General features: G+C 40.0%; 1 protein-coding gene across 2 annotated transcripts; it reads left to right on the forward strand.

The window, feature by feature from the left end:
- On the forward strand, positions 1-23,484 carry rad50 (RAD50 homolog, double strand break repair protein). 2 transcript variants are annotated; one of them, XM_063895650.1, is made up of 31 exons: positions 1-148; positions 822-959; positions 1,066-1,149; positions 3,331-3,482; positions 3,607-3,792; positions 3,925-4,129; positions 4,651-4,779; positions 5,728-5,893; positions 6,173-6,231; positions 6,498-6,632; positions 6,791-6,997; positions 7,330-7,512; positions 7,672-7,829; positions 7,942-8,117; positions 8,389-8,626; positions 11,649-11,838; positions 11,943-12,069; positions 12,489-12,682; positions 13,245-13,355; positions 13,449-13,541; positions 13,751-13,864; positions 13,967-14,094; positions 14,255-14,356; positions 14,647-14,769; positions 19,422-19,507; positions 20,336-20,478; positions 20,611-20,744; positions 21,155-22,298; positions 22,402-22,446; positions 22,633-22,746; positions 22,875-23,484. In XM_063895650.1, exons 2-28 carry the CDS (start codon positions 831-833, stop codon positions 21,339-21,341), a joined length of 3,939 nt encoding a protein of 1,312 aa, XP_063751720.1. In that variant the 5' UTR covers positions 1-148; positions 822-830; the 3' UTR covers positions 21,342-22,298; positions 22,402-22,446; positions 22,633-22,746; positions 22,875-23,484. The 2 variants fall into 2 exon arrangements, with proteins under 2 accessions (XP_063751720.1, XP_063751721.1); XM_063895651.1 differs by lacking the exons at positions 19,422-19,507; positions 20,336-20,478; positions 20,611-20,744; ... (2 more) ...; positions 22,633-22,746; positions 22,875-23,484 and adding an exon at positions 17,080-19,387.
- Positions 23,485-24,610: the final 1,126 nt, after the last annotated feature.

Below are 24,610 nucleotides of genomic sequence, written 5' to 3' on the forward strand. Positions count from 1 at the left end.
ACGTCACCCGTGCGCGTCCCCGCGAACACGGCTTCAATCTGCAGCAAGCCTTCAATCCACCGCACAACACCGGAAGTCGTCAGAACTCGTCGCTGTTCACGTTCTCACAGCGCGAAAACTTTCATGTCTGCAACAGAACAGCACTCGGGTAAGTAAATTCACAACATACGAACAACTGTAGAAGACTGCAACTGGTAAACATCATTCTTGCTGTACTGCCCGCAGGGGCACTCTTTGGGAAAGTGAGTCGGTAATTGTCCGCAACAGCAACTTGTCATGTAGCCGAACTTGCGTTGTAAGCTAGTTTGGTGACATTTGTTAGCTAACGTTACACATTCAACACATAAACACTATGATACCGCCTGATAACATTAACCGATTAAAAATATATTATAGCAGCTTGTTAAACCTCGTATTTATAGCTCTGAATACATTCATTTGGCAATACATAGCTTTTCTAGATATGTACTATTTTATTTACGGTGTTGGTCATACTCTACTGTTTGTTAAGGGACCATATTCTCCCTAACCGACTTTTTATAACACTTCTTCACATTTAGAAATATGTTAACCTTCTATTTATGTATGTTTTAAATATATTATGGTCAACGTTGTTAAGTGTAAACTGAAACTAACAAGAAAACCAAATGCCCAGTCAGCAGATCAACAGATACCTATGTTAACTGTGCTTACGTTTTTCATCACATTTAGGTGGTATCCTGAATTAGAAGCTAGTATTCCTGTTGTGTTGCATTTAGAGCAAATTAAGTTGATCTCACATTCAAGCGATTTTGCTTGCTTGCCTTTTCTTTCTCTTTCAGAAAGCAAACATGTCAAAGATAGACAAGATGAGCATCTTAGGGGTGAGGAGTTTTGGGATAGAGGATAAGGACAAACAAGTCATTTCTTTCTTCACTCCACTGACTGTGCTTGTTGGACCCAATGGAGCAGGGAAAACGGTAGGAGAAGATGTTTTGGCGAGAGCAAAGGTTGACTGTGAAGCATGACCTCTAGAGATTGAACATGTTTTTATTCTTCTACAACTTGACCCTTTTCTTTTTCCAGACTATTATTGAGTGCCTTAAGTATGCAACAGCAGGAGACCTTCCACCTGGATCTAAAGGAGCTGCATTTGTTCATGATCCAAAGGTCAGTCGTTGCATTAAACTGCTGTAATCTCAAACAGCCCAAAAGGCTAAGTTCTCACTAATTTCTCAAACTGTTGTGTGGTCTCATTTGTTAAAGTAATGACGAACAGGATATTTAAAATAACAAATGTCACTCAATTATTTGAGTCAAACAAGCTACCCTTTCATTGAATATCCAGATATTTGATCTGATTATTCTGACTGACTATTTCAATGAAAGTCCGCACACCAATGGATCAGATGGCAGTTCCATTTATGAACAAGAAAGAACTTTACAACCAAGTGTGTTTCTCTTGGTGTGTGATAGTCTCAATCACACAAGACATGATGTAATCTGCTGCAATATACGGTTAGGTCCATAAATATTTGGACAGAGACCAAGTATTTCTAATTTTGGTTCTGTACATTACCTCAATGAATTTAAATGAGATAATTCAGATGCAGTCGAAGTGCCGAATTTCAGCTTTAATTCAGTGGGTTGAACAAAAACATTGCATAAAAATGTGAGGAACTAAAGCATTTTTTAAACACAATCCCTTCATTTCAGGGGCTCAAAAGTAATTGGACAAATTAAAATATACTGAAAATAAAATGTTCATTTCTAATACTTGGTTGAAAACCCTTTTGGGGCAATGACTGCCTGAAGTCTTGAACGCATGGGCATCACCAGACGCTGGGTTTCCTCCTTTTGAAGGCTCTGTCATGCCTTTTACTGCAGCGGTTTTCAGCTTCTGTTTGTGGGCTTCTGACGTTTAGTCTTTAACAAGTGAAATGCATGCTCAATTGGGTTGAGATCAGGTGACTGACTTGGCCTTTCAAGAATATACTCCGACAGTATGTCTCTGAACACCACAGAATTCATCCGGCTGCTTCTGTTCTGAGTCACATCATCAGTAAACACTAGTGACCCGGTGCCACTGGCAGCCATGCATGCCCAAGCCATCCAACTGCCTCCTCCGTGTTTTACAGAGGATGTGGTATGCTTTGGATCATGAGCTGTACCCCGCCTTCTCCATACTTTTTTCTTGTCATCCTTCTGGTAGAGGTTGATCTTGGTTTCATCTGTCCAAAGAATTTTCTTCCAGAACTGTGCTGGCTTTTTTAGATGTTTTTTTTAGCAAAGTCCAATCTAGCCTTTCTATTCTTGCGGCTTATGAGTGGCTTGCACCGTGCAGTGAACCCTCTGTATTTACTTTCATGAAGTCTTCTCTTTATGGTAGACTTGGACATTGATACGCCTACCTCCTGGAAAGTGTTGTTCCCTTGGTTGGCTGTTGTGAAGAGGTTTCTCTTCACCCTGGAAGTGATTCTGCGATCATCCCCCACTGTTGGCTTCTGTGGACGTGCAGGTGTTTTTGCGTTGCTGAGTTCACCAGTGCTTTCTGTCTTTCTCAGGATGTACCAAACTGTAGATTTTGCCACTCTTAATATTGTAGCAATTTCTCGGATGGGTTTTTTCTGTTTTCGCAGCTTAAGGATGGCTTGTTTTCACCTGCATGGAGAGCTCCTTTGACCACATGTTGTCTTCACAGCAAAATCTTCAAAATGCAAGCACTACACCTCAAATCAAGCCTTTTATCTGCTTAATTGATAATGACATAACGAAGGAATTGCCCACACCTGCCCATGAAATAGCCTTTGAGTCAATTGTCCAATTACTTTTGGTCCCTTTTTAAAAGAGGGTGGCTCATGTTAAGGAGCTGAAACTCCTCAACCCCTCATCCAATTTGAATATGGATACCCTCAAATGAAAGCTGAGAGTCTGCACTTTATGTCCATGTCCATTATATAACTATAATTGGAATATGTTTCGGTCAACAGGTAAAAAAACAAAACTTGTGTCAGTGTCCAAATATATATGGACCTAACTGTATGTGTTATTTTATTACCAGACTTTCAGAGCTTGGCTTTTATCCACAACATTTCTGCCTCAATTATTTTTTTATTAAAATATTGCTTTTGATTTTAAAGAAATGCAGTGCAAACTGTTTTTCAGATCTATTTAATTTGTTTTCAACATACAGAAATATAACAATATTCATAACAATATAAAATTAAAAACATGTATTACAATGTTATTTGACAAACAATCCACATTTTGGGGGGGGATTGGCTTCAGATTCAGAGTAGTCACTTCAATGGAAATCTATCTATGTCACTGTTCATGCTGTTTGAATTCCAGGACGCCCATGAGACAGATGTGCGAGCACAGATCCGTCTGTTATTCTCAGACGTCAACGGAGAGAAAGTGAGTATCCATCGCTCCATGTCCTGCACTCAGAAGGCAAAGAACTACACCTTTAAAAGCTTGGAGCAAGTCATTACCCGAATAAAGTAAGACACAGTTGTGTGTTTCTTTACTTTGTCTCCTATTGAATAAAATGAATCTATTTCTTAATTGATTTTAATGCAATATGACCTCTTACTTTACCTGTGACCTCCATCGCTATTCTTTCAGAGATGGTGAGAAGGTGAGCTTGTCATCAAAGTGTGGCGAACTGGATCGGGAGATGATTTCTTCACTGGGAGTGTCAAAGCCTGTGCTGAATAATGTCATCTTTTGTCACCAAGAAGAGTCCAACTGGCCTCTTTCCGAGGGCAAAGCACTCAAAGACAAGTTTGACTCCATCTTCGCTGCAACCAAGTAAAGACCTCATTCTTGTGTTTTTATGTGTTGTTTTTTTTACATAAAGAATCCAATTTTCTAAAATGAATTCCCAGGACTAAATATGAACCTGCACATGCCATTCAGATATTGCTTCTTGTTTTTTCAAAGGTACATCAAAGCTCTGGATACAATGCGTCTGTTGCGTCTAAAACAAACTCAGACAGTGAAGGAGTGTCAGGTGGAGCTGCGCTACCTGAAGCAGAACAAGGAGAAAGCCCAGCAGATAAGAGACACCATGGCTTCCAAAGAGGCACAGCTGATGGCCTCTAAAGACAACATCCAGAAAGTAGATGGCCAGATTGATCCCCTGGAGGTTTGTTTATGATGATGTATTTTTCTGTTGAAACAGCCAATAAATGATGGTGTAGGTCAGAGATTTTTCACACAGTTCTCCCATGCAAAATTATTTTCGTAAGCTTTCTAATGAACTTAAAGTTTTCCCAGATCTTTGACTATTGAGAGATTCCAAATTACTCAGGAAGTCTATGTAAAGTTCTGTCAGCAATGTTTCTAAATATGAAATATGATGAGGGATCCATTTTTAAATCAATAAATCACTTGCATTCATATAATGAGTTTACTGCAAAAACTTTACAACATAGTCAACTCTTAAGAGTGGGATGGATGGCCATATCTGACAAGAAAGCTAGCTTATTTGCACACAGCCTTTGTTTCAGGGAGATTCTACAACAGAACACATTGATAAAATAGAAACGGATATGTGCAGAGTTGGAACTAACCGTCAGTTTACTCTATTATTTGAGAAACTAAAATTTCGTAATTGTTAGTAGTGCTCCTGATGTTGTCGATTAACTTTTTAAAAATAACTTTCAGAATCTACTGACAGATATTGAAATGAAACTGGGGAAAGTGATGAAGCTGGACAATGAGATCCAGGCTTTAGACAGCAGGAAGAAACAGATGGAGGAGGACAACAAGGAGCTGGAGGAAACCATGGAACAGGTAACATAGAAAACACGAAATACACACACACACACGCACACACACACACACACCAAACACGTTATCGATTTTAATTACGTTAAAATGGTTGTTTGATGGAAAGCTTTAATAGTAATGAATAACCAAAATGACTTATTAGGAATGCCAGAAAACACTGGTTGCAGCTCTAAAATCCCTGTGCCCCCTCCACATATAACATTTATTGTGAAGGACACACATTCAGTCAATTATTTTGGGGAAACCTGACAAGATGCTTAAATGATAATTAGGGATGGATTCAAGCATGCATGAACAAAGATGAGATAAAAAGGAGGAACACACATTGTCTTCCTATTCGTCCCTGATCTTGAGCTTGATCATACTCCGGACTCCACTTTGTATGTATCATTACCCTTTATGGAAAACTAACAGAGAGACTGCAGATGGTGAATGAGTTTGTTGTCATGCTGTAATCACTGGCCTTTATTTATATGAATGTTTATACCACTTTTGTGTGTTTCTGCCTTACGGGAGCCAGGAACCTCTTCCTCCCATCTGCTTGTTGCTCCTCGGCTGTGTATGAGTCTGGGTTTAAAGACTTTTGTGTTGTGTTGCTACGTGCTTTTTTGTGATAGACAGTTGAATTGTCAGTGTGATAACCTGACTTTGTTCGAAGTATGAGCTGCTTGTCAAAATGATGACCTCACCTTAGCTAAGGAGCTGGAACCAGTCTTGTTTGAACACTATGCTATGTAGTAATGAAACGAATTAACTGTTTTTGCTGTATGCAGACATTGTAACATCTCGATTTGGTATATGCCGTGCCTTTTATCCAGACCATAGAGCCACAGTGCAAATATTTTTTTATCACAGGGGGATTTCTTCCTCTAAACCCTGACAGTTTGCTACGCTGTTCTCGTTGAGCATCAGAGCCGCTCTAAGCCAGTGAAGTGTGTGTGTGTGCTGCAGGTTTTCCAGGGTTCAGACGAGCAGCTGCAGGAGAATTACCAGAACCACCAGAGGACGGTGAAGGACAAGGAGCGCAGGCTGACAGATTGCCAGAAGGAGCTGGAGAGAGCTGTTCGAGAGTGTCAGAGACTCAACAGGGCGAAGGCTGACCTCCTGGTAGAACAAGGTACACACACTCATAAATAGCATTTTCCTGAAGTTTCAAGCACCCCTTACGGCCATATGTATTATTGAATAGCTAGTTCTTGATCTCTTTTTGGTGCAGCATTATTTGTTACTAAAGTGAACTGGCAGATTTAATTTTAGAAAGTTACCCAAAAACTTCAAATATGCTGTTCTTTTAAGAGGAAAAAAAGAAATCAGTGATAGATACAAGAAAGGATCGTTGGACAGGTGGATAAAGAAATATCTCCTGAAGAATAAACATGCTTTTGCCTTTGCACAGGTCGTCTACAACTAGAGTCGGATCGCCAAAATAAAAACATCAAGAACCGAGACACTCAGGTAAGAAAGAAACACCTACCTCTGAGTGCTTTTACCTGGGCACTCCAGCTCTCGTTCCCATGGAGGTGTACTGCACCCAGTTTAACATACCTTGGTCAAAAGTTACTGCCACATCAATGTTGCTTTATGTAAGGTGAACTTCATTACAATCAGCCAACTCCGAAGGCTTAATTATTGGTTTCTGTACCATTTGCACTACCCTGAATCGGTATCATTTTGATACATGTCTGATAAACATGTGTTTGTTCACCTTACCTCTTTCTTAGGTTCGCTCTTTGTCTTCCTCTCTGGAGATGGAGGGATACGACAGGCCTCCCTTCACCAGTCTTCAACTTGAAAGCTTTAATCGTCACGTCACACTGAGACTGGATCAGGAGAAAGAGACGGTCAATCAGGTTATGGTAAGAAATGTTCCGTTAGATTTCCTAAAACAAAATAAAGTCACTGCATTGCTTCTCTTCTGTACATATTTTCAATACCAGAGACACGATTAATGTCAACAAGTGTGCATGTCATTCTAGTCCTGCTTGATACCTCTCCTTTTATTCTGTTCACTCAGGCGGACCTGCAGGAAAAGGAGCAGCAGAAGCAGCAGTCCATTGATGACATGAGAGATAAGAAGACCGGTCTGGAGAGAACAGTGGAGTTGAAGAGAGACAGCCAGGCAAAAAAGCAAAACGAACTGAGGAACGTTCGGACAGAGTTGCAGAGGCTTGAGGGTTCGTCCAGCCGGCTGCAAGAACTGGAGAATGAACTGGCTAAAGTGGTGGGTACACACACACACACACACACACACACACACACACACACACACACACACACACACACACACACACACACACACACACACACACACACACACACACACACACACACACACACGCACTGTTTATGCTGAGGTTCTCTTGTGTCATTTTTTGTTATGTGGTGTCTATTTTCTAGTAACATTAGACAAGTATTAAAATGTTTTATTGTTATTCGTGCTATTATTACAGTAGTTTTCTCAAAATAAACACTAGAGTTCCCTTTTACCCTAAAGTGTCACTTGAGGATCACCGTTCTGATCACTTTGTGTGTACGTATTCTTTCCCTCTTCAGGAGCGAGAGCTGGAGAGCGTGGTTCAGAGCTCCAACGTGGAGGAGCTGAAGGCCGAGGTCGTGGAGCTCCAGAGAGAGAAGGCTGAACTCGACCGCGTACAGAGACAACTCGACCAAGAGATGGGGATGCTCAACACACACACCACCGCTCGCACGCAGATGGATATGCTGACAAAGGACAAGGTAATGTGGAACCTGACCTAATGGAAAGGCAACAGGAGTTGAACATTCTCCTCTCTCAGACTTGAGTCTTTTCCTCGCAGTTTCTCTCCTTCCTTACCTGCCACTGTATATGCTCTCTCTTTCTGATCTCCTCTCATCCTGTCTCTTTTGTTCCTCCAGACAGAGAAGGAGGAGCAGGTCCGTAAGATCAAGTCTCGTCACAGTGAGGAACTGGTGTCATTGCTGGGCCACTTTCCCAACAAGAGAGAGCTGGAGGACTGGATCTATTCCAAGTCGAAAGAAATCAACAGTACCCGGGACCGACTTGCCAAATTCAAGTTAACACGATTCTTTTACATTTAAAGCCCATACATTACCATAGAAAATTTGAGTCAACCGATTAGTCTGTGGCACTGACTAGGTATGTGTCGTGGTTTTAATTATTCTCAGTAAGGACCTGGCATCAAGTGAGCAGAATAAAAGCCACGTCGCTGCTGAGGTACGGAAGAAGGAGCAGCAGTTGGCCAGTGACGAAGAGAAGTTCTTCAACGTGTGTGGCAGTCAAGATCTGGAGCAGGACCTGGGCAAACTGCGGGAAGATCTGGATAAGATCTCCAAACAAAGAGGTTAATGCTGGAAAATTGAAATGGATAAAAATAAAAGTCAGATTCTACATAATTTGTTTCTGATTTGATGGGTTCAGTGTTACCTTTTATATGCTCATTATCTCATCAGTGATACATGCAATCAAAAGCCTTCCCCATGCACCATACAGTGAGGAAAGAAAGGTCCCACAATGGATTGGGAAATGTTGTCCCCATACACAGTACACAGCTTTTTACTCAATGTGAATATATCAAACATTTCTTCCTTCTTTCTACCCCTGTGTTTTTATAGCCATGCTAGCCGGAGCCACAGCAGTGTACACGCAGTTCATCAGCCAGCTGACAGAGGAGAGAGAGCCCTGCTGCCCTGTGTGTCAGAGGACGTTCCCTTCAGACTCTGATCTGCAGGAAGTCATCAGCGACATGCAGTCCAAGCTGCGCCTGGTGCCAGACAAGCTGAAGAACACAGAGACGGATCTGAAGAGGAAGGAGAGGAAGAGAGAGGAGATGATGGCTCTCAGACCTGTCAGGTATGCAGAGAGCCGAAGACAGAGTTTGTGTTATAGCAAAGTGTGCTGGACTTTCGGATTGTGGCATTGTTGCCTTTTCAGAACATTTAAGCCATTATTTTAGCAATTATCAAGTCGCTCCCTGCTTTATGACTGCAGGCTTTTTGTCCTTTAATTGAGTGTGACTGTCGATAAGTCTGCTACTTCTCAATGCTAATTGATTTCAGTTGCCTATAAAATATCCGAAAATACACAATTCCAATGTGGCCTAATGAAATGGATAGTTTTGTCTACACTCAAAGTTATTCCATTGTCAATGACATAAGATGACATAGATAAGATAAGTACTTTATTGATCCCAATGTGGGAAACTTTGGCATTGCAGCGGCATAAAACCACAAGGCATTTTATTCAGTCAAATTAAAAGACTAGAAATAAACAATTCAAAATGTAAACGTCTCAATAGAAATAAAAATAGCATTAACTGTATAAGGAATGGAACATTCAATTGAATATAAATATAAAATGTACAGTGTGAGTTTAAAGTCCAGTTATCCAAGAGACACTATAGAGAAGAGAGTTATCTGCCAGCAGTAAAAAAGAAACGGTAATCCTCATAACTCAATGGATTGAATAACTGCAGCCTTGAATGAATTAAGGCTCAGACGTGTCAGGTGTTTTCAGGATTGCTTTCATTCTGTTGTGTCCATAAACACGTTTTAACTCGTCTTCATAGTGAAAATGGTTCCTCATTTGAGAGTATTGCAACAGAACACCACATGAATTACTCATGATCAAAAAGTAAACAGAAATCTGTGATGTTTTCATCCCCCAATAGAAAACAAGAACAGGCCTGCTTGTCACTCTAAAAATAGATATTCAGTATGGCATGTGGAGAAAGGAGGAGGAATTCTCACCAGCCCACTGAGGAGTTGTACAACAAGATGTTATTTTACACCAAATTTGAGTTATAAAAATGGATAAATGAATGACGGACAAATATAGAACATGTATTAAATACACAGCAAAAATTGTCCTGTGATTTTTAAAGAGAGTTGAGCACATGTTCCCCACTAGGTGGAGCCAGATTCTCATACGATTGACATTTATCTCCGGTTCTCTCCACTGTCCTACCATGACCTGAGCCAAACCCTCAAGCATGAGCTCCAGGCAGCCACTCCCTTTCTTTCAGAATATAATAAGAATTTCTACATCTTACCTTTCAACAAATGCCAATGCTATTGAACAAATTGAAATGTTTCCTTCAGAACACAAAGCAAGTACAAAGATAAGATGCACCTTTATTAATCCCCGTGGGGGAAATTCAGGGGTTTAAGCAGCAACAGAATAAGAATGAAAAACAGGACAGTGTGGTTCACACAGGATAATAAAACTAAAATGATGTACAGTTAAAACAAACGGAATTAAGGACTTCAATGAACTAATAAACACTTTTTATCCGGATTGTTAAATAGATTTACTTTGATTGATACGGGTAAAAGTCATTGTGCAAAAGTGCAGGCTTGATGTGCAGTCCGGGTCAGTGAGTCACACGGTTAACCCCTTGTTGTGCAGCCTGACGGCTACAGGCACAAAGGAGTTTCCCAGGTGCTTAGTGCTGTGCCGAGGTGGGATGAGTCTGTGGCTGAACGTACTCCTCATCTTCACTAGCTCTGCATGGAGGGGGTGGGAGGGGTTATCCAGGATACTGTCCAGTTTCTTCCTCGTCCTCCCCTCAGCCACCTCCTCCAGATTGTCCAGTTTAACTCCAACTACAGAGCTAGCCTTCCTCACGAGCTCATTCAGCCTGTCAGCATCCCTTTTGTTGGTGTTTCCCCCCCAGCGCACCACGGCAAAGAAGAGCACACTGGTCCCCCACAGATTAGTAGAACGTCTGCAGCAGCCTCATGCACACGTTGAAGGACCTGAGCCTCCTCATAAAGAACTGCTTGCTCTGTCCCTTCCTGAAGAGAGCGTCAGTGTTGTCACTCCAGTCCAGTTTATTGTTCAAGTGCACTCCCAGGTTCACCACCTCCTCCCCCCCTGATGGTGATGGGGGTTAGAAACCTCTTCGTGCTCCGCCTGAAATCCACCACCAGCTCCTTAGTCTCGCTGATGTTGAGCTGGAGGTGATTGTTGTCACACCATCCTACTAAGTTCTCCACCAGGGCCCTGTTCTCCTCCTCGTTGTCATATGTGATGCAGCTGACGATGGAGGAGTCATCAGAGAACTTCTGTAGGTGGCATGAGCCAGAATTGAAGCAGAAGTCAGAGGTGTAGAGGGTGAACAGGAAAGGTGACAGCACATTTCCTTGGGGGGCTCCATTGTTGCTCCAGTGTTGCTCACCAGCACATCAGACACGCTGTCCTGCAGTGTGACATACTGAGGTCTGCTGGTGAGGTAGTCAGCAATCCAGGCCACCAAGCTGTGATCCACCGGCATCAGTGACAGCTTCTCAGCGAGCAGGTGTGGCTGGATTGTGTTGAAGGCGTTGGAGAAGTCGAAGAAAGCATGCATGTGATCTCAATTGATAGACTATAAACTATAAATACAAAACAAGTATTATCCCAAGATCCACTGGGGTTTTTAAGAGTATTCTTCTTCTGGTTGATATTTTTAAATTCTCTTTGATAATAAATGGTTTCTGTAAAGCAAGTAAGATTACGGATCATCATGTAGTAATTTAGCCTATCTAATGACCTTTATTAAAGAAGAAGGGCCGTGAAATACGTTTTATGAAACATAGTTTTCTTACTTAAATGAAAACACATCTGTTTCGATTGTATCTTGGCAAATAAATGATTGCCCAAAAAAGAGTTAGCTTAGGCCATGTCCAGCTCTGACAATGATAGGACTTGCTTGAAGTACATATTTGGCACTTTTCCTAGTTGGGTTTGATTCTCTATGTTTTTTGCAAAAACTTTTCCCTGAATAACAGCAGGGTGTGAAGGGATAATGTTGGATAATATGATTATAAAATGTAACATGCACCTTTTTATTCTCTGCTCAAAGTATATTTCTATTCTCTTGCATGCCTCCCAGGCAGTCCATTGTGCAGTTTCAGGAAAAGGATTTGCCAGAGTTGAGAAACCGCCTGCAGACTGTGAATAGAGACATCGAGCGGCTGAAGGGAGACGTGGAGGAGCAGGAGACTCTGCTTGGTATCCTCATGTCAGAGGAGGAAACCGCCAAGGCCTGCCTGCAGGACATTTCTCTGATGGACAGATACCTGGTAGCCTCCCTCTGCCTCTCTCTTTCAGAACACTCTCTAACAGCAACCATCCCCTTCCCCCTCTTGTCCTTTTTCACCTTATTTCAACACATGTTTCTGTCCAGATGGACCTTAAAGAGTTGGAGAGGAAAATCGCTCAGCAGTCAACCAAACTCCAGGGAGTAGACCTGACCAGAACCATCCAGCAAGTCAGTCAGGAGAAGCAAGAAACTCAGCACAAGCTAGACACAAGTAAGATGGCACAAACACCCACTTGGAGCCATGTGTTCTGGTTCATTTGTTCTACCCTGGTCTTATGTAGAGGAGTTGCTTTAATTGTGGTGTTTGGGGGCCAAATGTATCAGACAGCTTGCATTCATACACAAATAAAATCAGTCAATTTGAAGGCATACTGTATACTTAGACACACAAAATATTTATAATAATCATGTTTTAAATTTGTTCTCAAAGAAAAACGCACCGTATTTCTTCACTTATTTTAAGGCTACATTTCTGTACTCTTCATCCCAAAGTCAGAACAGGAATTAGGTTCAATATCTGAGAAAATAAACTCTCACTTGGAGCCATCTTTAAAGAGATAATGAATGAAAGTCATCAGTGAAAATGATGTATTCAGATGTTTTTTTAATGTCTTTTATGTAACACGGCAGCATCCAGCAAGATGGAGCTGAAACGTAAGCTGATCCAGGACCAGCAGGATCAGATTCAGATGCTGAAGAGTTCCGTGAACGAGACGAGGGCAGAGAAACTCCAGCTGAGCAGCGACATGCAGAAACAGCAGCAGCTGGAGGAGCAGTGTGTCGAGTGCACCACGGAAATACAGACCCTAACCCGGGACATCAGGGTACATTTTACTGTTTCATTCATTAAAGCTGCTTCTGGAAGACATTATGCAGAGTCACTAGGGAATTACTGGAGCTCATACAGACATTTAGAAAAATATTGTTGGTAGGTTTCTAGTAGGACTGGTTAATGTTGTCTATAACTTCTTTGATATCATATCAAAAATAAAACAGATCATTTACTTAAATAACACTGCCACTGAGGCACCAGTTAGCGAATCTTACCCAGGGCAATGATCCAAGTCCAGACAACATCTCTATTTGTGCATTTATTTCCATGATCCAAAGTACAATGAATAGATGTTTCTATTGATTCCTTTCCTTTAGCCTTTCAAAAATAAAGCAATATATAGCTCCAATGATATGGATCCTTTAGTTTCTCAATAAAAGTGAACTTAAGTGCTAAATAATCACAACGTTTACAAGTGAAATTGAATTGAAATAACGTAATTCAAATCTAAACAGAAAGTATATACTATTATCATTTTAATATAGTTATGACAAGATACTGTACAGCTGTAGTCAATCGTAACAAAAGAGAATCTCTATATGTGCCATTAACAGGAAGCCAAGGAGCAGCTGTCCCCTCTGTCCGCCTCTCTGGAGAAGCTGCAGCAGGAGAAGCTGGAGCTGGTGGAGCGCAGGAGGCAGAGGCAGGAAGAGGGTCATGAGAAGGTGGATACCCCCTTCACTTTTTTCTCTCTGTCACTGCTCCCCTTTTTCCCTACTGAAAGTCAAGCATAATTGAACACATTTCCCTTCACACAGATCAATGGCATTAAAGAAAAAGCAAAGTCAATCAGCAACTTGGAGAAAGACATCAAGAAATATGTGGAAGACGGCAAAGAGGAATACAAAGTGGTAAGTTGTGTACTTGATACATCAGTTTTTCTGATTCGTCCATGGGTTATTTAGTGATGGACATTAGATACAAACGTGGTCATCATGAATAGATATCATGTGTCCCTTTGCATTGCTTTTCCTCTGAATAGCGTTTGTTAGTTATAATAGCGTGGTTCAAATTGTTCACGAGTAGAGGACTGACCCCACTTTAATGACATTGCCTGCAGCAAAAAGACTTTGAGCTTCAAGAAACCAACACTCAGCTCCACGAGGCTGAGAAGCATAAAGAGAAGATCACCAAGGAGATGGGGAACATCCGTCAGGACATAGACACTCAAAAGGTACAACCTCCTGAGTCACAGTGGGACTGTTGTGAGTGTTATCCACCGTACAGGTCAATGCTGAGTTTCAGAGAAAGCAAAGATACATTTTTATATTCATAGGTCCAGGAGCGCTGGCTGCAGGACAACCTGACCTTGAGAAAGCGTGTGGAGGAGTTAAAGGAGGTTGTGGCCAAACGTGAGGTTCTTTTGAAAGACATAGGCAACATGCAAGTCCTGCAGCTCCGCCAGTAAGCGCACGACACGGTTATTTATCATCTGTAAGATCAACACATTTTTTTCTAAACGAAGCAAACCGCACAGTCTGTTATAGTCTTCCCAAATGTCTTTTGCCTCTGCAGTATCACACTTATTAGAAGTTCACCTTTCTCCCTCTCTGTCTTTGTCCAGAGAGCGCCGTGATGCCGATCGCAAGTTGGAAGAGTTGAAGAAGAACCGCAGTATGGCAGTGGGTCGTCAGAAAGGCTTCGAGGAGGAGATACTTCATCACAGGTGAGATATGCACGTCTATCATTTACACACAACACAGCTTAACCTCATTTAGATATGCTTTTTATTATCATTATTATTATTATCATTATAATTATTATACCAGTCTTGTATCTCAGGCTGACCTATCCTCGTTACCATTTGTGTTCACACTCAATCTTTGAGAGCTGCCATTTCATGATGTAAATGATCTGATCCCTGATTTCTCCCCATTCTGAACCCACTACTCATGAATTACTGCTTTAAAAGTTATGTGATGAAATGAACTCCCCCTTTGAACTGTTTGCTTGCAGAAAAGAGCTGCGAGAAGATCAATATAACAAAGCTGATGAGCGCTACAAAAACAAGATCATCAAAATGAGGACAACAGAGCTGGTCATTAAAGATCTGAATCTCTACTACAAGGCCCTGGACCTGTAAGTGTTCACCGAACATGACACACGTAGTACATTCCTAACACAGATTTCTCCCAGAATGCTCAAGGCCAACTGGATATAGCAGTTTTAGTAAATCGTAAATGCCTTTGAATATAAAATATACATTGCATTCTAGAAGATGTAATTGTGATATCTTCCCCACAAATATGAGATGACTGCCCCTGTGAAATCTGTTCTTTTAAAAGGTTTACTCATCAGGGGGAAATGACGTGCATGTATACAATGACTTCAAGCTAAACTGATCAGATAGAAAGATTTTCAGTGTGAAACCACAGAACCAACAGCTTTTTTTAAAAAAAAAAGTAGATTCCTATGATTTCAGATATAAGTATAAGTATGATAACCCTGCAAAAAAAAATGTATTTCAAACACAGCAATAACAAAGACACTCAGCATTTGATTATGTAAATGAACGGGGTTTGCTGTCGACATCAGCACTTCCTTTTGTCGTTCCATCTCTCGTAGTTTTCCTGTTATGAGACATAGATCAATCCCCTCCTTGTCTGGTCTTTTTGAAGTTCGCCCACCACAACGCTGTTATTCAGAATGACATGTACCAAGAAATAATAGCAAAGGCCTTCCTGTGTGGAGTTGGCATATTAACCTTGTTTTGTACACATGGTATCATCGTTTAAGCTTGCGCCCTCAAAGCTCAGATTGAAGGCCGCCATTTAAAGTTAATTCTAGCAGCTTCAGTGCAGAACGTATAGCTTTAAATAAGTAATGCTTTACCAACAAATTAATATTTCTATACCAATTGCTTATCCCACGTTGCCTTGAATTCTCGAAGAAAACCTTTGTTTCTCTTCTCCGCGGTGAACAGAGACTCTAAACACAGGGTGAATTAAAGTAAACTGGTGCCATGTTTAACAACGGCAACACCACATCAAACCATCCCTTTGAAAAACTCTCCCACATTTTGAAGAGTATAATCTAAGCCTCTTTTATTAAAATGTATTGTCGTTGGTGAGGCGCTTCAATGCCAATTCCCCTCCCTCAAACATCTTCTTCCAAACGACAAACCTATGAAAGCAGTGATGACATTTGTGGCGAAGGGATGGATGTGACATCATGCCTTTCCTTTGCAGGGGTGGACAAAGTCTGTGCAGTTAGACTCGTCAGGAGGCATTACTTATTTTTTAATCTTTTCTCATCCTTATTAACAAAACTATGGTTTTGTGTGTGTGTGTGTGTGTGTGTGTGTGTGTGTGTGTGTGTGTGTGTGTGTGTGTGTGTGTGTGTGTGTGTGTGTGTGTGTGTGTGTGTGTGTGTGTGTGTGTGTGTGTGTGTGTGTGTGTGTGTGTGTGTGTGTGTGTGTGTGTGTGTGTGTGTGTGTGTGTGTGTGTGTGTGTGTGTGTGTGTGTGTGTCATTCAGAGCTGAAACAATATAGCAATCAAGAAATGTACGCTGATAATCGACTAATAGTTTATAAGGTTGTAGCTTTTCTTCTGCTTCACATTAAACTGATCTTCTTTGGGCTTCGTACTGATGTTCAGATAAAGCACTTGTTTGTGTTTAGACATGGACATGTTTCAAGGTTAAATTCCCCTAATTCTTTTTTAAAACAATTTGGGTTGGAAGGGGAAAAAAATAGGTTTAATTGTTTTATTATTGTTATTATTATTATTATTATTATTAATTAATTAATTAATTGGAAGCAAGATGTTTGTGGTTGGACATGGAGAGGTTTGAATTCCCCTATTTAAAAAAAAACTATTTGGGTTTCATAAAAGAATAAAAAAACTAGATTAAAATATATTATTATTATTATTATTATTATTATTAATATTATTATTATTATTATTAATATTATTATTATTATTATTATTATTATTATTAATAATATTAATTTTAAAAATATTTGGATTTATAGCATTTGGGCTTTTGACCTTATTTTGGGATCACAACAGTGGATTTGAGTTACTGTATTTTATTGATTTATAAGTATGTTGGTTGGGGACTTTAAAGAATAGTCATTACAGTTTGAAAAACAGTAAATCACATTTGCATAACAACATGGTATTTGCTTACTCGTGTTACTTTGTAAACATATATATCACTTTGTATGTTTGTATTATTTTCTGTACGTTTTAATTTATTTTAACTCACTTGGGGAAGTTAGAACTATAAACTGAGTCTATAACTTCTCTCTAGTCACTAAAAATGAGTTCAGCGAGGCGCCCTATGCTTCTTTTTTTATGACTTTCCTTCCCAGAAAGCATTATTTTATATCAATCTGAAATATAATGTTTGTCAATGACACTGCAAAGCTATTTCTTTTGTTCTAGCATATATACGAGTCTGGCAGAAACACTAACTGAGGATGAAAGGCCAGTGTGAGCCTCAGTGAGGAAGCCTGCGCTCTCAGGCTCAGATACCATCTGAGGAGAGCGCGGAGCATCATTTACCAGTATGTGTGGGTTAAGACATCAGTGTGTGTGTCACAGTTTCTATCTGATTACTCAGAAAAATATTTCATGGTGAGATGCTTTGATTTGGGTGAGGAAAATGGAAATATGAAACTCACTTTGCAACTAATTGTTGTGTCAGCATAAGAGGTTGAGACCATGAAGCGATGATGTTACAGGTCCCTAAATCTCTGCTGTGAAATCTCTTTCTGTCAGAACTGAAAATGTGACTGTCTGTTTATTTATCAACATTGCCTTTTTAAAAACCTGTATCTATTTGTACCTGCTGTCTCAAGTAGTTTATGAACAGCAGCAGCAGGTGGACAACATTCAATTGTAGAATATTATGTAATGTTATATATAATTATAGCTGTCCCCCACATTTTCAACTAAATACTTTCCCTGCTGTTTATGCTTCTCTAGCCCACAGCTGTCTTGTATGTCATTTAAAACTTAAATATATGCTTTATTAGAGTAATTTCAGCGGGAACATTTTAGTTTGATTCATCAAGGGCACAGCCTTCTATGGTTTCAATATGAAACAGCATCCATGAAGCTACAAATACTATAACATGAATCTGAGCTCCTGATTACTAAGCTGCAAGTCCTTTACGTTCACATTATAAAGTAACTACAAGAAATGTGGGTGCATGTATGTGTTTGGCAGTGTCCTGTATACAGACATCGTGTTGTTTTGAACTACGTCCCTACATTAGCTCAGAAAGGAAACGTGGTTTAAAGAAAAACAGCATATGTTTTACTGAACAGACTCAGAAAGAAGCACACTTGATTCGATGAACTCAGAATTCTGATGCGTTGTATTAACTTCTGATACACTTTGGGAATGTGTTTACAGAAAGCAGCAGAGTTTTTATGCCCCACATGTCTTACATTGGAAGTGTGTTTGGACGGGTTCTTTTAACAGTAAGAATAGGCAAATGATTACATTTGATTTGATCCTTATTCAATATTCTGAAACAATATACCATGAACAGTGCGTTAAGCCTTATTCACAAGTGAAATGTTGTGGTGTTATGAACTGGTGCCGTCAACGTTTACATGTTTACCCCGCTAATTATTCAAATGTCCAAGTGTGTCCCAGCTTCCTCGAGTCATTACAGTGCGGATGTTTACAATGAGTTGCGTGGCAGTTCACTTGAGGTGTGATGAAAATGGAGGAAAGGCGTTTTGCTAAAGCAGACGGCTAGCCATTTTCCCGAAGTTGGACAGGAGTGGGGGATAGGGGATAAGCTCACAATTGTCGGAAAAGAAAGGGCTTAGAATAAGATAGCGGCAGAGCTGCCCTGATGGGGGAGTCACAGCAGCTCTTGAGGCGGCAGCTTTGTCGATGCTTTAGCTAAGTGTCGGAAATCTTTGAAATTCTTTTTCTGTAATTCAGAAATCATGTTAAAAAAAAACCTTGGATTTGTATTACCAGTGTGTCATGTCACAAGCTGTGTGTTTTATCTCTCCCCAATATACAAGAAAGTACTAGTATAATAAACTTTGATCATGATTAATCTCTGCTTATTATTATTATTGAGACTTGAAGAGACCCTTTTTTTGTCTCTTGCAAGTAAAATACACTTGCAAAAAGAAGTCATGCCCAATGACTTCCTTCTGCTGCTTACACGTCTAAAAACAAGATACACCAGGCCACATGGATTGATAACGACTGCACTACTTCCTCTCTCTTTTCTTCCTTGCTTCACGGTTTTTCAATTTATCCACCATATATGGGCTTCAGAAATAGCAGTGATATAATGTCATCACTTGCTTTCAGACCACATAGGAGTTTCAGGTGAAATTGCTAGATTATTTCTTGGTATGCCGGAAAGCAGCATCCCGTTGGCTGCCGTCAAATCTTTTACATCTACTTGTACAACAGTATTTCTCATGTATCAATATTAGTTGAATTTAGTCTTTGGAAAAATGCTGTCGCTATCATTTGGTTTACCAAACGATCGTCAAATAGTGAGCAGTCACTGGTGTTTACTGTTGGAATGGAGTCCTTTTATTATCTGCGTTGTGTGCAAAGCAGGGGTTGTCATTGTGCAGCATTTTTAGACTGTTAAAATATATTATACTGTTTGGTATTTATAAATCTCAATCACAAACCAGATTCTGTCTTGAGTTTTTGTCAAGAACACCGTCTAGTGGGGAGGGTAAAATATCTTGTCTGCTTCTGGGTTTTAGCTTTGTTTTCTTCTTGTTTGCTTCAGAACCATCATGAAATTCCACAGCATGAAGATGGATGAGATCAACAAGATCATCAGAGACCTTTGGCGCAGCACCTACAGGGGCCAAGGTGCATTTCACTTACAGTGTTCTCTTTTTATGTAGTATGTGTAGGTTAATCATTCTGTTTATCCTCTTTCTTTAAGGCTACATCCACATTTACTTCTTGCCATTTCAAAACAAAAATGATCTCCGTTTAGAGTATTATAGCGATGATACAGAAATAATCAGTCTTGACTAACAGCTTAAACAGCAACAGCACTTTATGTATTCAACACTTGCTATTGTGAATGTTTCCTTTACATTACATGTCATTTGTTAGACACTGTTATCCAAAGCGACTTGCATACACTCAACACTGTACTCGTGTTGTAGTCAAGACCAGTTTAACTGAGACCAAGTCAGGACCAAGACCAAGACCAAGGCAGGGCGAGACAGAATCAAGACCGGAACCAGACTAGTGTGAATCCAGCACTACATAATACACTTACAATAGAATGTGGAAGATACCATAGTCAGTTTGATCTGAAAGATCCACATCATTGTAAAAAGACCCACAGTACAATCAGAATCAGAAAGACTTCATTTATCCCAAACTGGGAAATCTTTTTGTTGCAGCAACCAAATACAAATAATTAGAACTAAAAAATAAGAATGAATAAAAATGAGAAATATACAAAGGTTCAAATAAAGCAATGAAATGGAATATTAAATCAGTATAATGTAAATGTTAAGTGTGAAGGTGTGCATGTTAAGTCCAGTCCTTGACCAGTGTTGACATCGATTCCGAGACAACACCAAGACCTCAAAAAAGTGGTCTCAAGACCAGTCTTGAGTACTACAACACTACTGTGAACTATCCTCAGTGTTTTCTCACCTCCTCTTGCACCCTCTCCAGACATCGAGTACGTGGAGATCCGCTCTGATGTGGACGGAAACACGTCTGCTGAAGTGCGGCGGAGGGTTTACAACTACAGAGTCGTCATGGTGAAAGGAGAAACCGCTCTGGATATGAGGGGACGCTGCAGTGCCGGTCAGAAGGTATCAAAATAAATGTTCTCTATCAGCACACGCATTACATTAAGACCAATGCAAACCTAATATGTCATGCCGTCTTTTGTTTCCAATACATTATTCAATGCTTTTCCACCCTAAATGTGGCTGTTTGTCTAGGTGTTGGCATCCCTGATCATCCGTCTAGCTCTGGCAGAGACCTTCTGTCTGAACTGCGGGATCCTGGCCCTGGACGAGCCCACCACCAACTTGGACCGAGACAACATTGAGTCACTGGCACACGCCCTCGTCGAGTCAGTACACACACACAGTGTTTTAACTTTAAGTTTAAGAGGACACTCTTTGCATGAATCAAAAGTCTTAAAGTGAGGATCCACCTAAATGTAATCACTCCCAAGGCTTCAAAAAGAAGTCTTTAGCTCATTAAGGACCTAACAAGGAGAGGAAACACTCACAGTGATGGCGCAACATGCCAGCTCTAACTATCTAATCCTACAGCTGGGATATAGCAGCTAGAAGGCTCAGTAAATAATCAGTAGACTAACATATTAAATAACAAATATCAAAATCATTCATCAAGTTGCTGATAACACTTTTTTCTTTCTAAGCTCCGCATGAACACCATTTCAAAGTTAGCTTTGGTGTGTACTGCTACTGTGTGAACTATATGAATTGACGTACTCTCCTTGCTCGCTCTCCTCAGGATCATTAAGAGTCGCTCTCGCCAGCGTAACTTCCAGCTGCTGATCATCACCCACGACGAGGACTTTGTGGAGCTGCTGGGGCGCTCCAGCTACATTGAGCACTTCTACCGAATACGCAAGAACCAGTATCAGAACTCTGAGATCACAAAGTGCAGCATCACCTCCCTCTCAACCTATCTCCACTGAGCAGACAAAAGACTCTCTTCTTCCTTGGAAATGCACAGTAAACCTTGAGCTTCTTGTTTTCATCGCAGTTGGGCAAAGTCAGAGTTGATTTAGTTGAAAAAGGGAATGAGTGATCTGCGTAATACTTAACCCACCCAAACCAAAGACTGACATATCCATAATACAATATACCGTGTTGATGATGTTCCTTTCCAAAGGCACGGTTTCATAGCATAAACTTTACTAAATACTATATTTACTGCATTCTAGTAAGAAAGTACCAGATAACGTTCTGACAAAAAGATCAAAGTTAGGATTCTAATCTAAAGCATGAACAGCTTCCGTGTATGGGATCATCATTTTTAGACGGTCTTGCCATTGTATCTGTAGTCTTTGAAAGGTTTTCTGTAGCCATCGGCTGTCCATGTCTCTGTTCTGCTTAAAATATTTTGAAAGTTCACAGTTATATTTCCACGTTTTCCTCTTTGTGCTCATTTCGTTCTGTCATTAAATCTGGCAATGGTTTGAATGACTCTTTTTAATGGTTGTTTAATTGAAAGGTATAGATTTGCTTCAGCGAGTCGGAACTCCTTTTTGGTGAAGTTTGTCACAAACCACAGCTTTATCTAAAAATCTTATCTCACACAAACTGCAGACTCATTGCAATGTTTTTTTTGTAATGAGTGGAAGAACTTTGCGAAGGCGGGCCAAAGCAAGTATAAATCTTTTGTTCTCAGCCAAGTCCTCAGAACAAGCGTCAGCTGACATTTGAGTGATCAAGTCAAAGAATACTTGAAATAACTTCTCCCAGAGGTCGACAGCCAACTAGCTATCATGAAGATGATGATGTTTCTGCTGCTGTCCGCCGCGGCACTGATGCTCAGCCCAGCTGTTGCCAAGGCAATTAATCGTGATTCTCGAGAAAACCTACAGAAAATCATCGACATTGCTAGACAATACAATGGATCTGCCACATTGGTAAGAGCTCTTTTTATAACCATTCATTTGCGTGTGACTTTTTGCAACAAATGACTTGTGCCTAAAGTAGTAAATTAACTTGTATTTTAATTATGTTCTGAAGCACTACTTTGTGGAGGATTTGAGCGCTCTGGCTGTAGGATGTAAGGTGAGAAGAGTTTTGTTGCTTATAGTTGAAGTGCTGTGATGGTTGGCAAAACAAATGCAACTGGTCATTAGCTCCACACGGTAGCTTACAGCGACAGATTGCAATGACCATTTTGCATATTTTAATATAACTGTGTGCCTTGTTTATTTTTAAGTCCTAATGTATTCTTGCTTATGTTCCTTACAGGATAAGTTCTTCTGCAAAGCGTATGCGATCCTGAACACGACTGAACACTTCCGTGGAACGCTGGAGGAGGTGAACCTCGTGAGAAACTTACTGCAGTACATCCTCGGCACTCGTGTAAGAATTCCCCCTAACCCCCACTTTGTATCTTTTTAGATGGATAAAACAAATGCAGACGAAATTTAGAGGGACAGATGTTGCAGAGAGATAGAACACTTGACCTACTTTTGTTTCTTGTCTTTCAGGCAAACTGTACAAATGTACAGAAGGTGAACGGTGACCAGGAAACAATTCCCAAACTCGTGACTCGACTCCTTCATTGTGCCACAAAGGTTTTCAGGCACGGTAACGGCACATCTCCCTAACCTGAGACCCAGGCGCCAGTGGAGTGTTTCAACCTTATTTCAGTAGTTAAATATTTAAGATTTAATATGGCTATTAAATAAAAGTGGCATTTTTAAGGAAAAATAACAAATTATTCTGGGAATGATGAATGCAACATGTTTGTTTCTCGTATAACTGCTCAAACAAAATGTATTTTTATGTTAGCAATTGTTTAGAAGCAATAATTACAACCAATCATTTTTGATTTATCTTTATTGAAATGTATATTTGCATCTGTTGGCACAGCATGACAAACAGTGTGGACTCAAACAGCTTTCAAAGATAAAACAAAAACATGGGGTCATTTTTAAATCTCTATCAAACACACCTGCATATTTATTATTCATTGTATTTAATCTAAGTTAATAAGTTAATTCTCTTTAATATATTTGAATGATATATTTATTGTAGTATCATACAGTGTTTTCAATAGTTGACAGAAAAAATAAATTGTGTTGCTCATGATTGGAATGTGTCTGGCAATGCTTTGTGCTGTTCGGCAGGGTCATCTATTCACAGAGAGAAGCTTTTTATCAGGTTTATATTTATCTACAGCATTTTTATGATGCTATACTTTCTACAAGCCATATTATTACCCTTTATTTTCTTACTTAAAATATAGTTTAACCTGCATGTGAAGTACCACATTCAGTTCTGTCTATACTGCAAACGTATTTATTCAAAACATGTTCACTGAAGTAATGAATCCATTATATCTGTTACACAACTATTGGCCTCATATTGATCTTATGTTTTACAAGGTGATTCTCAAATATAACAACACATATGTTGATTAACAGGGATAAGCCAAGGTGTTTATAATCCGTTTACAAAAAGCATTGCATAAATCAAAAAGAAGTAGGAAATATTGCAGAGCGCTGGCTTTTCAACTTTTGATCATTAGGCTGTTTGTGTTTCCTTCAAGTTGTATCACTTTTCTACCTGATGTCGTATTCAGGAATTCTTTATAGCATGAACAATAGGTATCCGGGGAGTGAGGATCCAGGCAAAAATAAATTGAGTTTGCCATGAAAGCATGGGTACACAAACCAGCAGAGTGTGAGGAGGGGGGTTCAGGGGGCCCCCTGCTGGGTTAATCCCGCAATTAGTGGCAACAATTGAAGTCTGTGTTTACTTGTATTTACGGGATAAACCACCATGAAGAGGAGATTGCACATTCCAATTTAGTTGCTTCAATGTACGTATTTCGCTTTAGGTGACCAAACAAAAATGAGATTTGGAAACCGTGTTTGGATGTAGACTTTTTAGAAGTTGTGAACATTAAATAACTGTGAGGATTTCTCTCTGCCATGTAATTGAAAAGAGAAAAGTGGAAAATAACATGGTAGCTGTTGGGGTGTGGTCTGAATGCTTTTAAATAAGCCAATATATTAACTCATTAATTTTTAAGTAATTCAAAATAAATGATGGCTACCGGATATGTAAAGGACTTATTTATTGTACTCGTATACAACACTCGTGTTTAAGTTCAAACACATCGTATTCTTCCTGGGTACAGTGTGTAAGGAGATGCTTGGGTTTTCATTTGAATCCCATTTGAAATACACACACTAACATCTATGTATCCACATGGACT

The sequence above is a fragment of the Eleginops maclovinus genome, chromosome 11, assembly GCF_036324505.1.
Source record: "Eleginops maclovinus isolate JMC-PN-2008 ecotype Puerto Natales chromosome 11, JC_Emac_rtc_rv5, whole genome shotgun sequence".
Taxonomy (NCBI): domain Eukaryota; kingdom Metazoa; phylum Chordata; class Actinopteri; order Perciformes; family Eleginopidae; genus Eleginops; species Eleginops maclovinus.

Coding starts and splice junctions, on each gene's coding strand:
- rad50 (XM_063895650.1), top strand. CDS start 831: ATGTCAAAGATAGACAAGATGAGCATCTTAGGGGTGAGGAGTTTTGGG. Junction 19,508..20,335: donor CAGCACCTACAGGGGCCAAG/GTGCATTTCACT, acceptor CACCCTCTCCAG/ACATCGAGTACGTGGAGATC. Junction 20,745..21,154: donor CTGGCACACGCCCTCGTCGA/GTCAGTACACAC, acceptor CGCTCTCCTCAG/GATCATTAAGAGTCGCTCTC.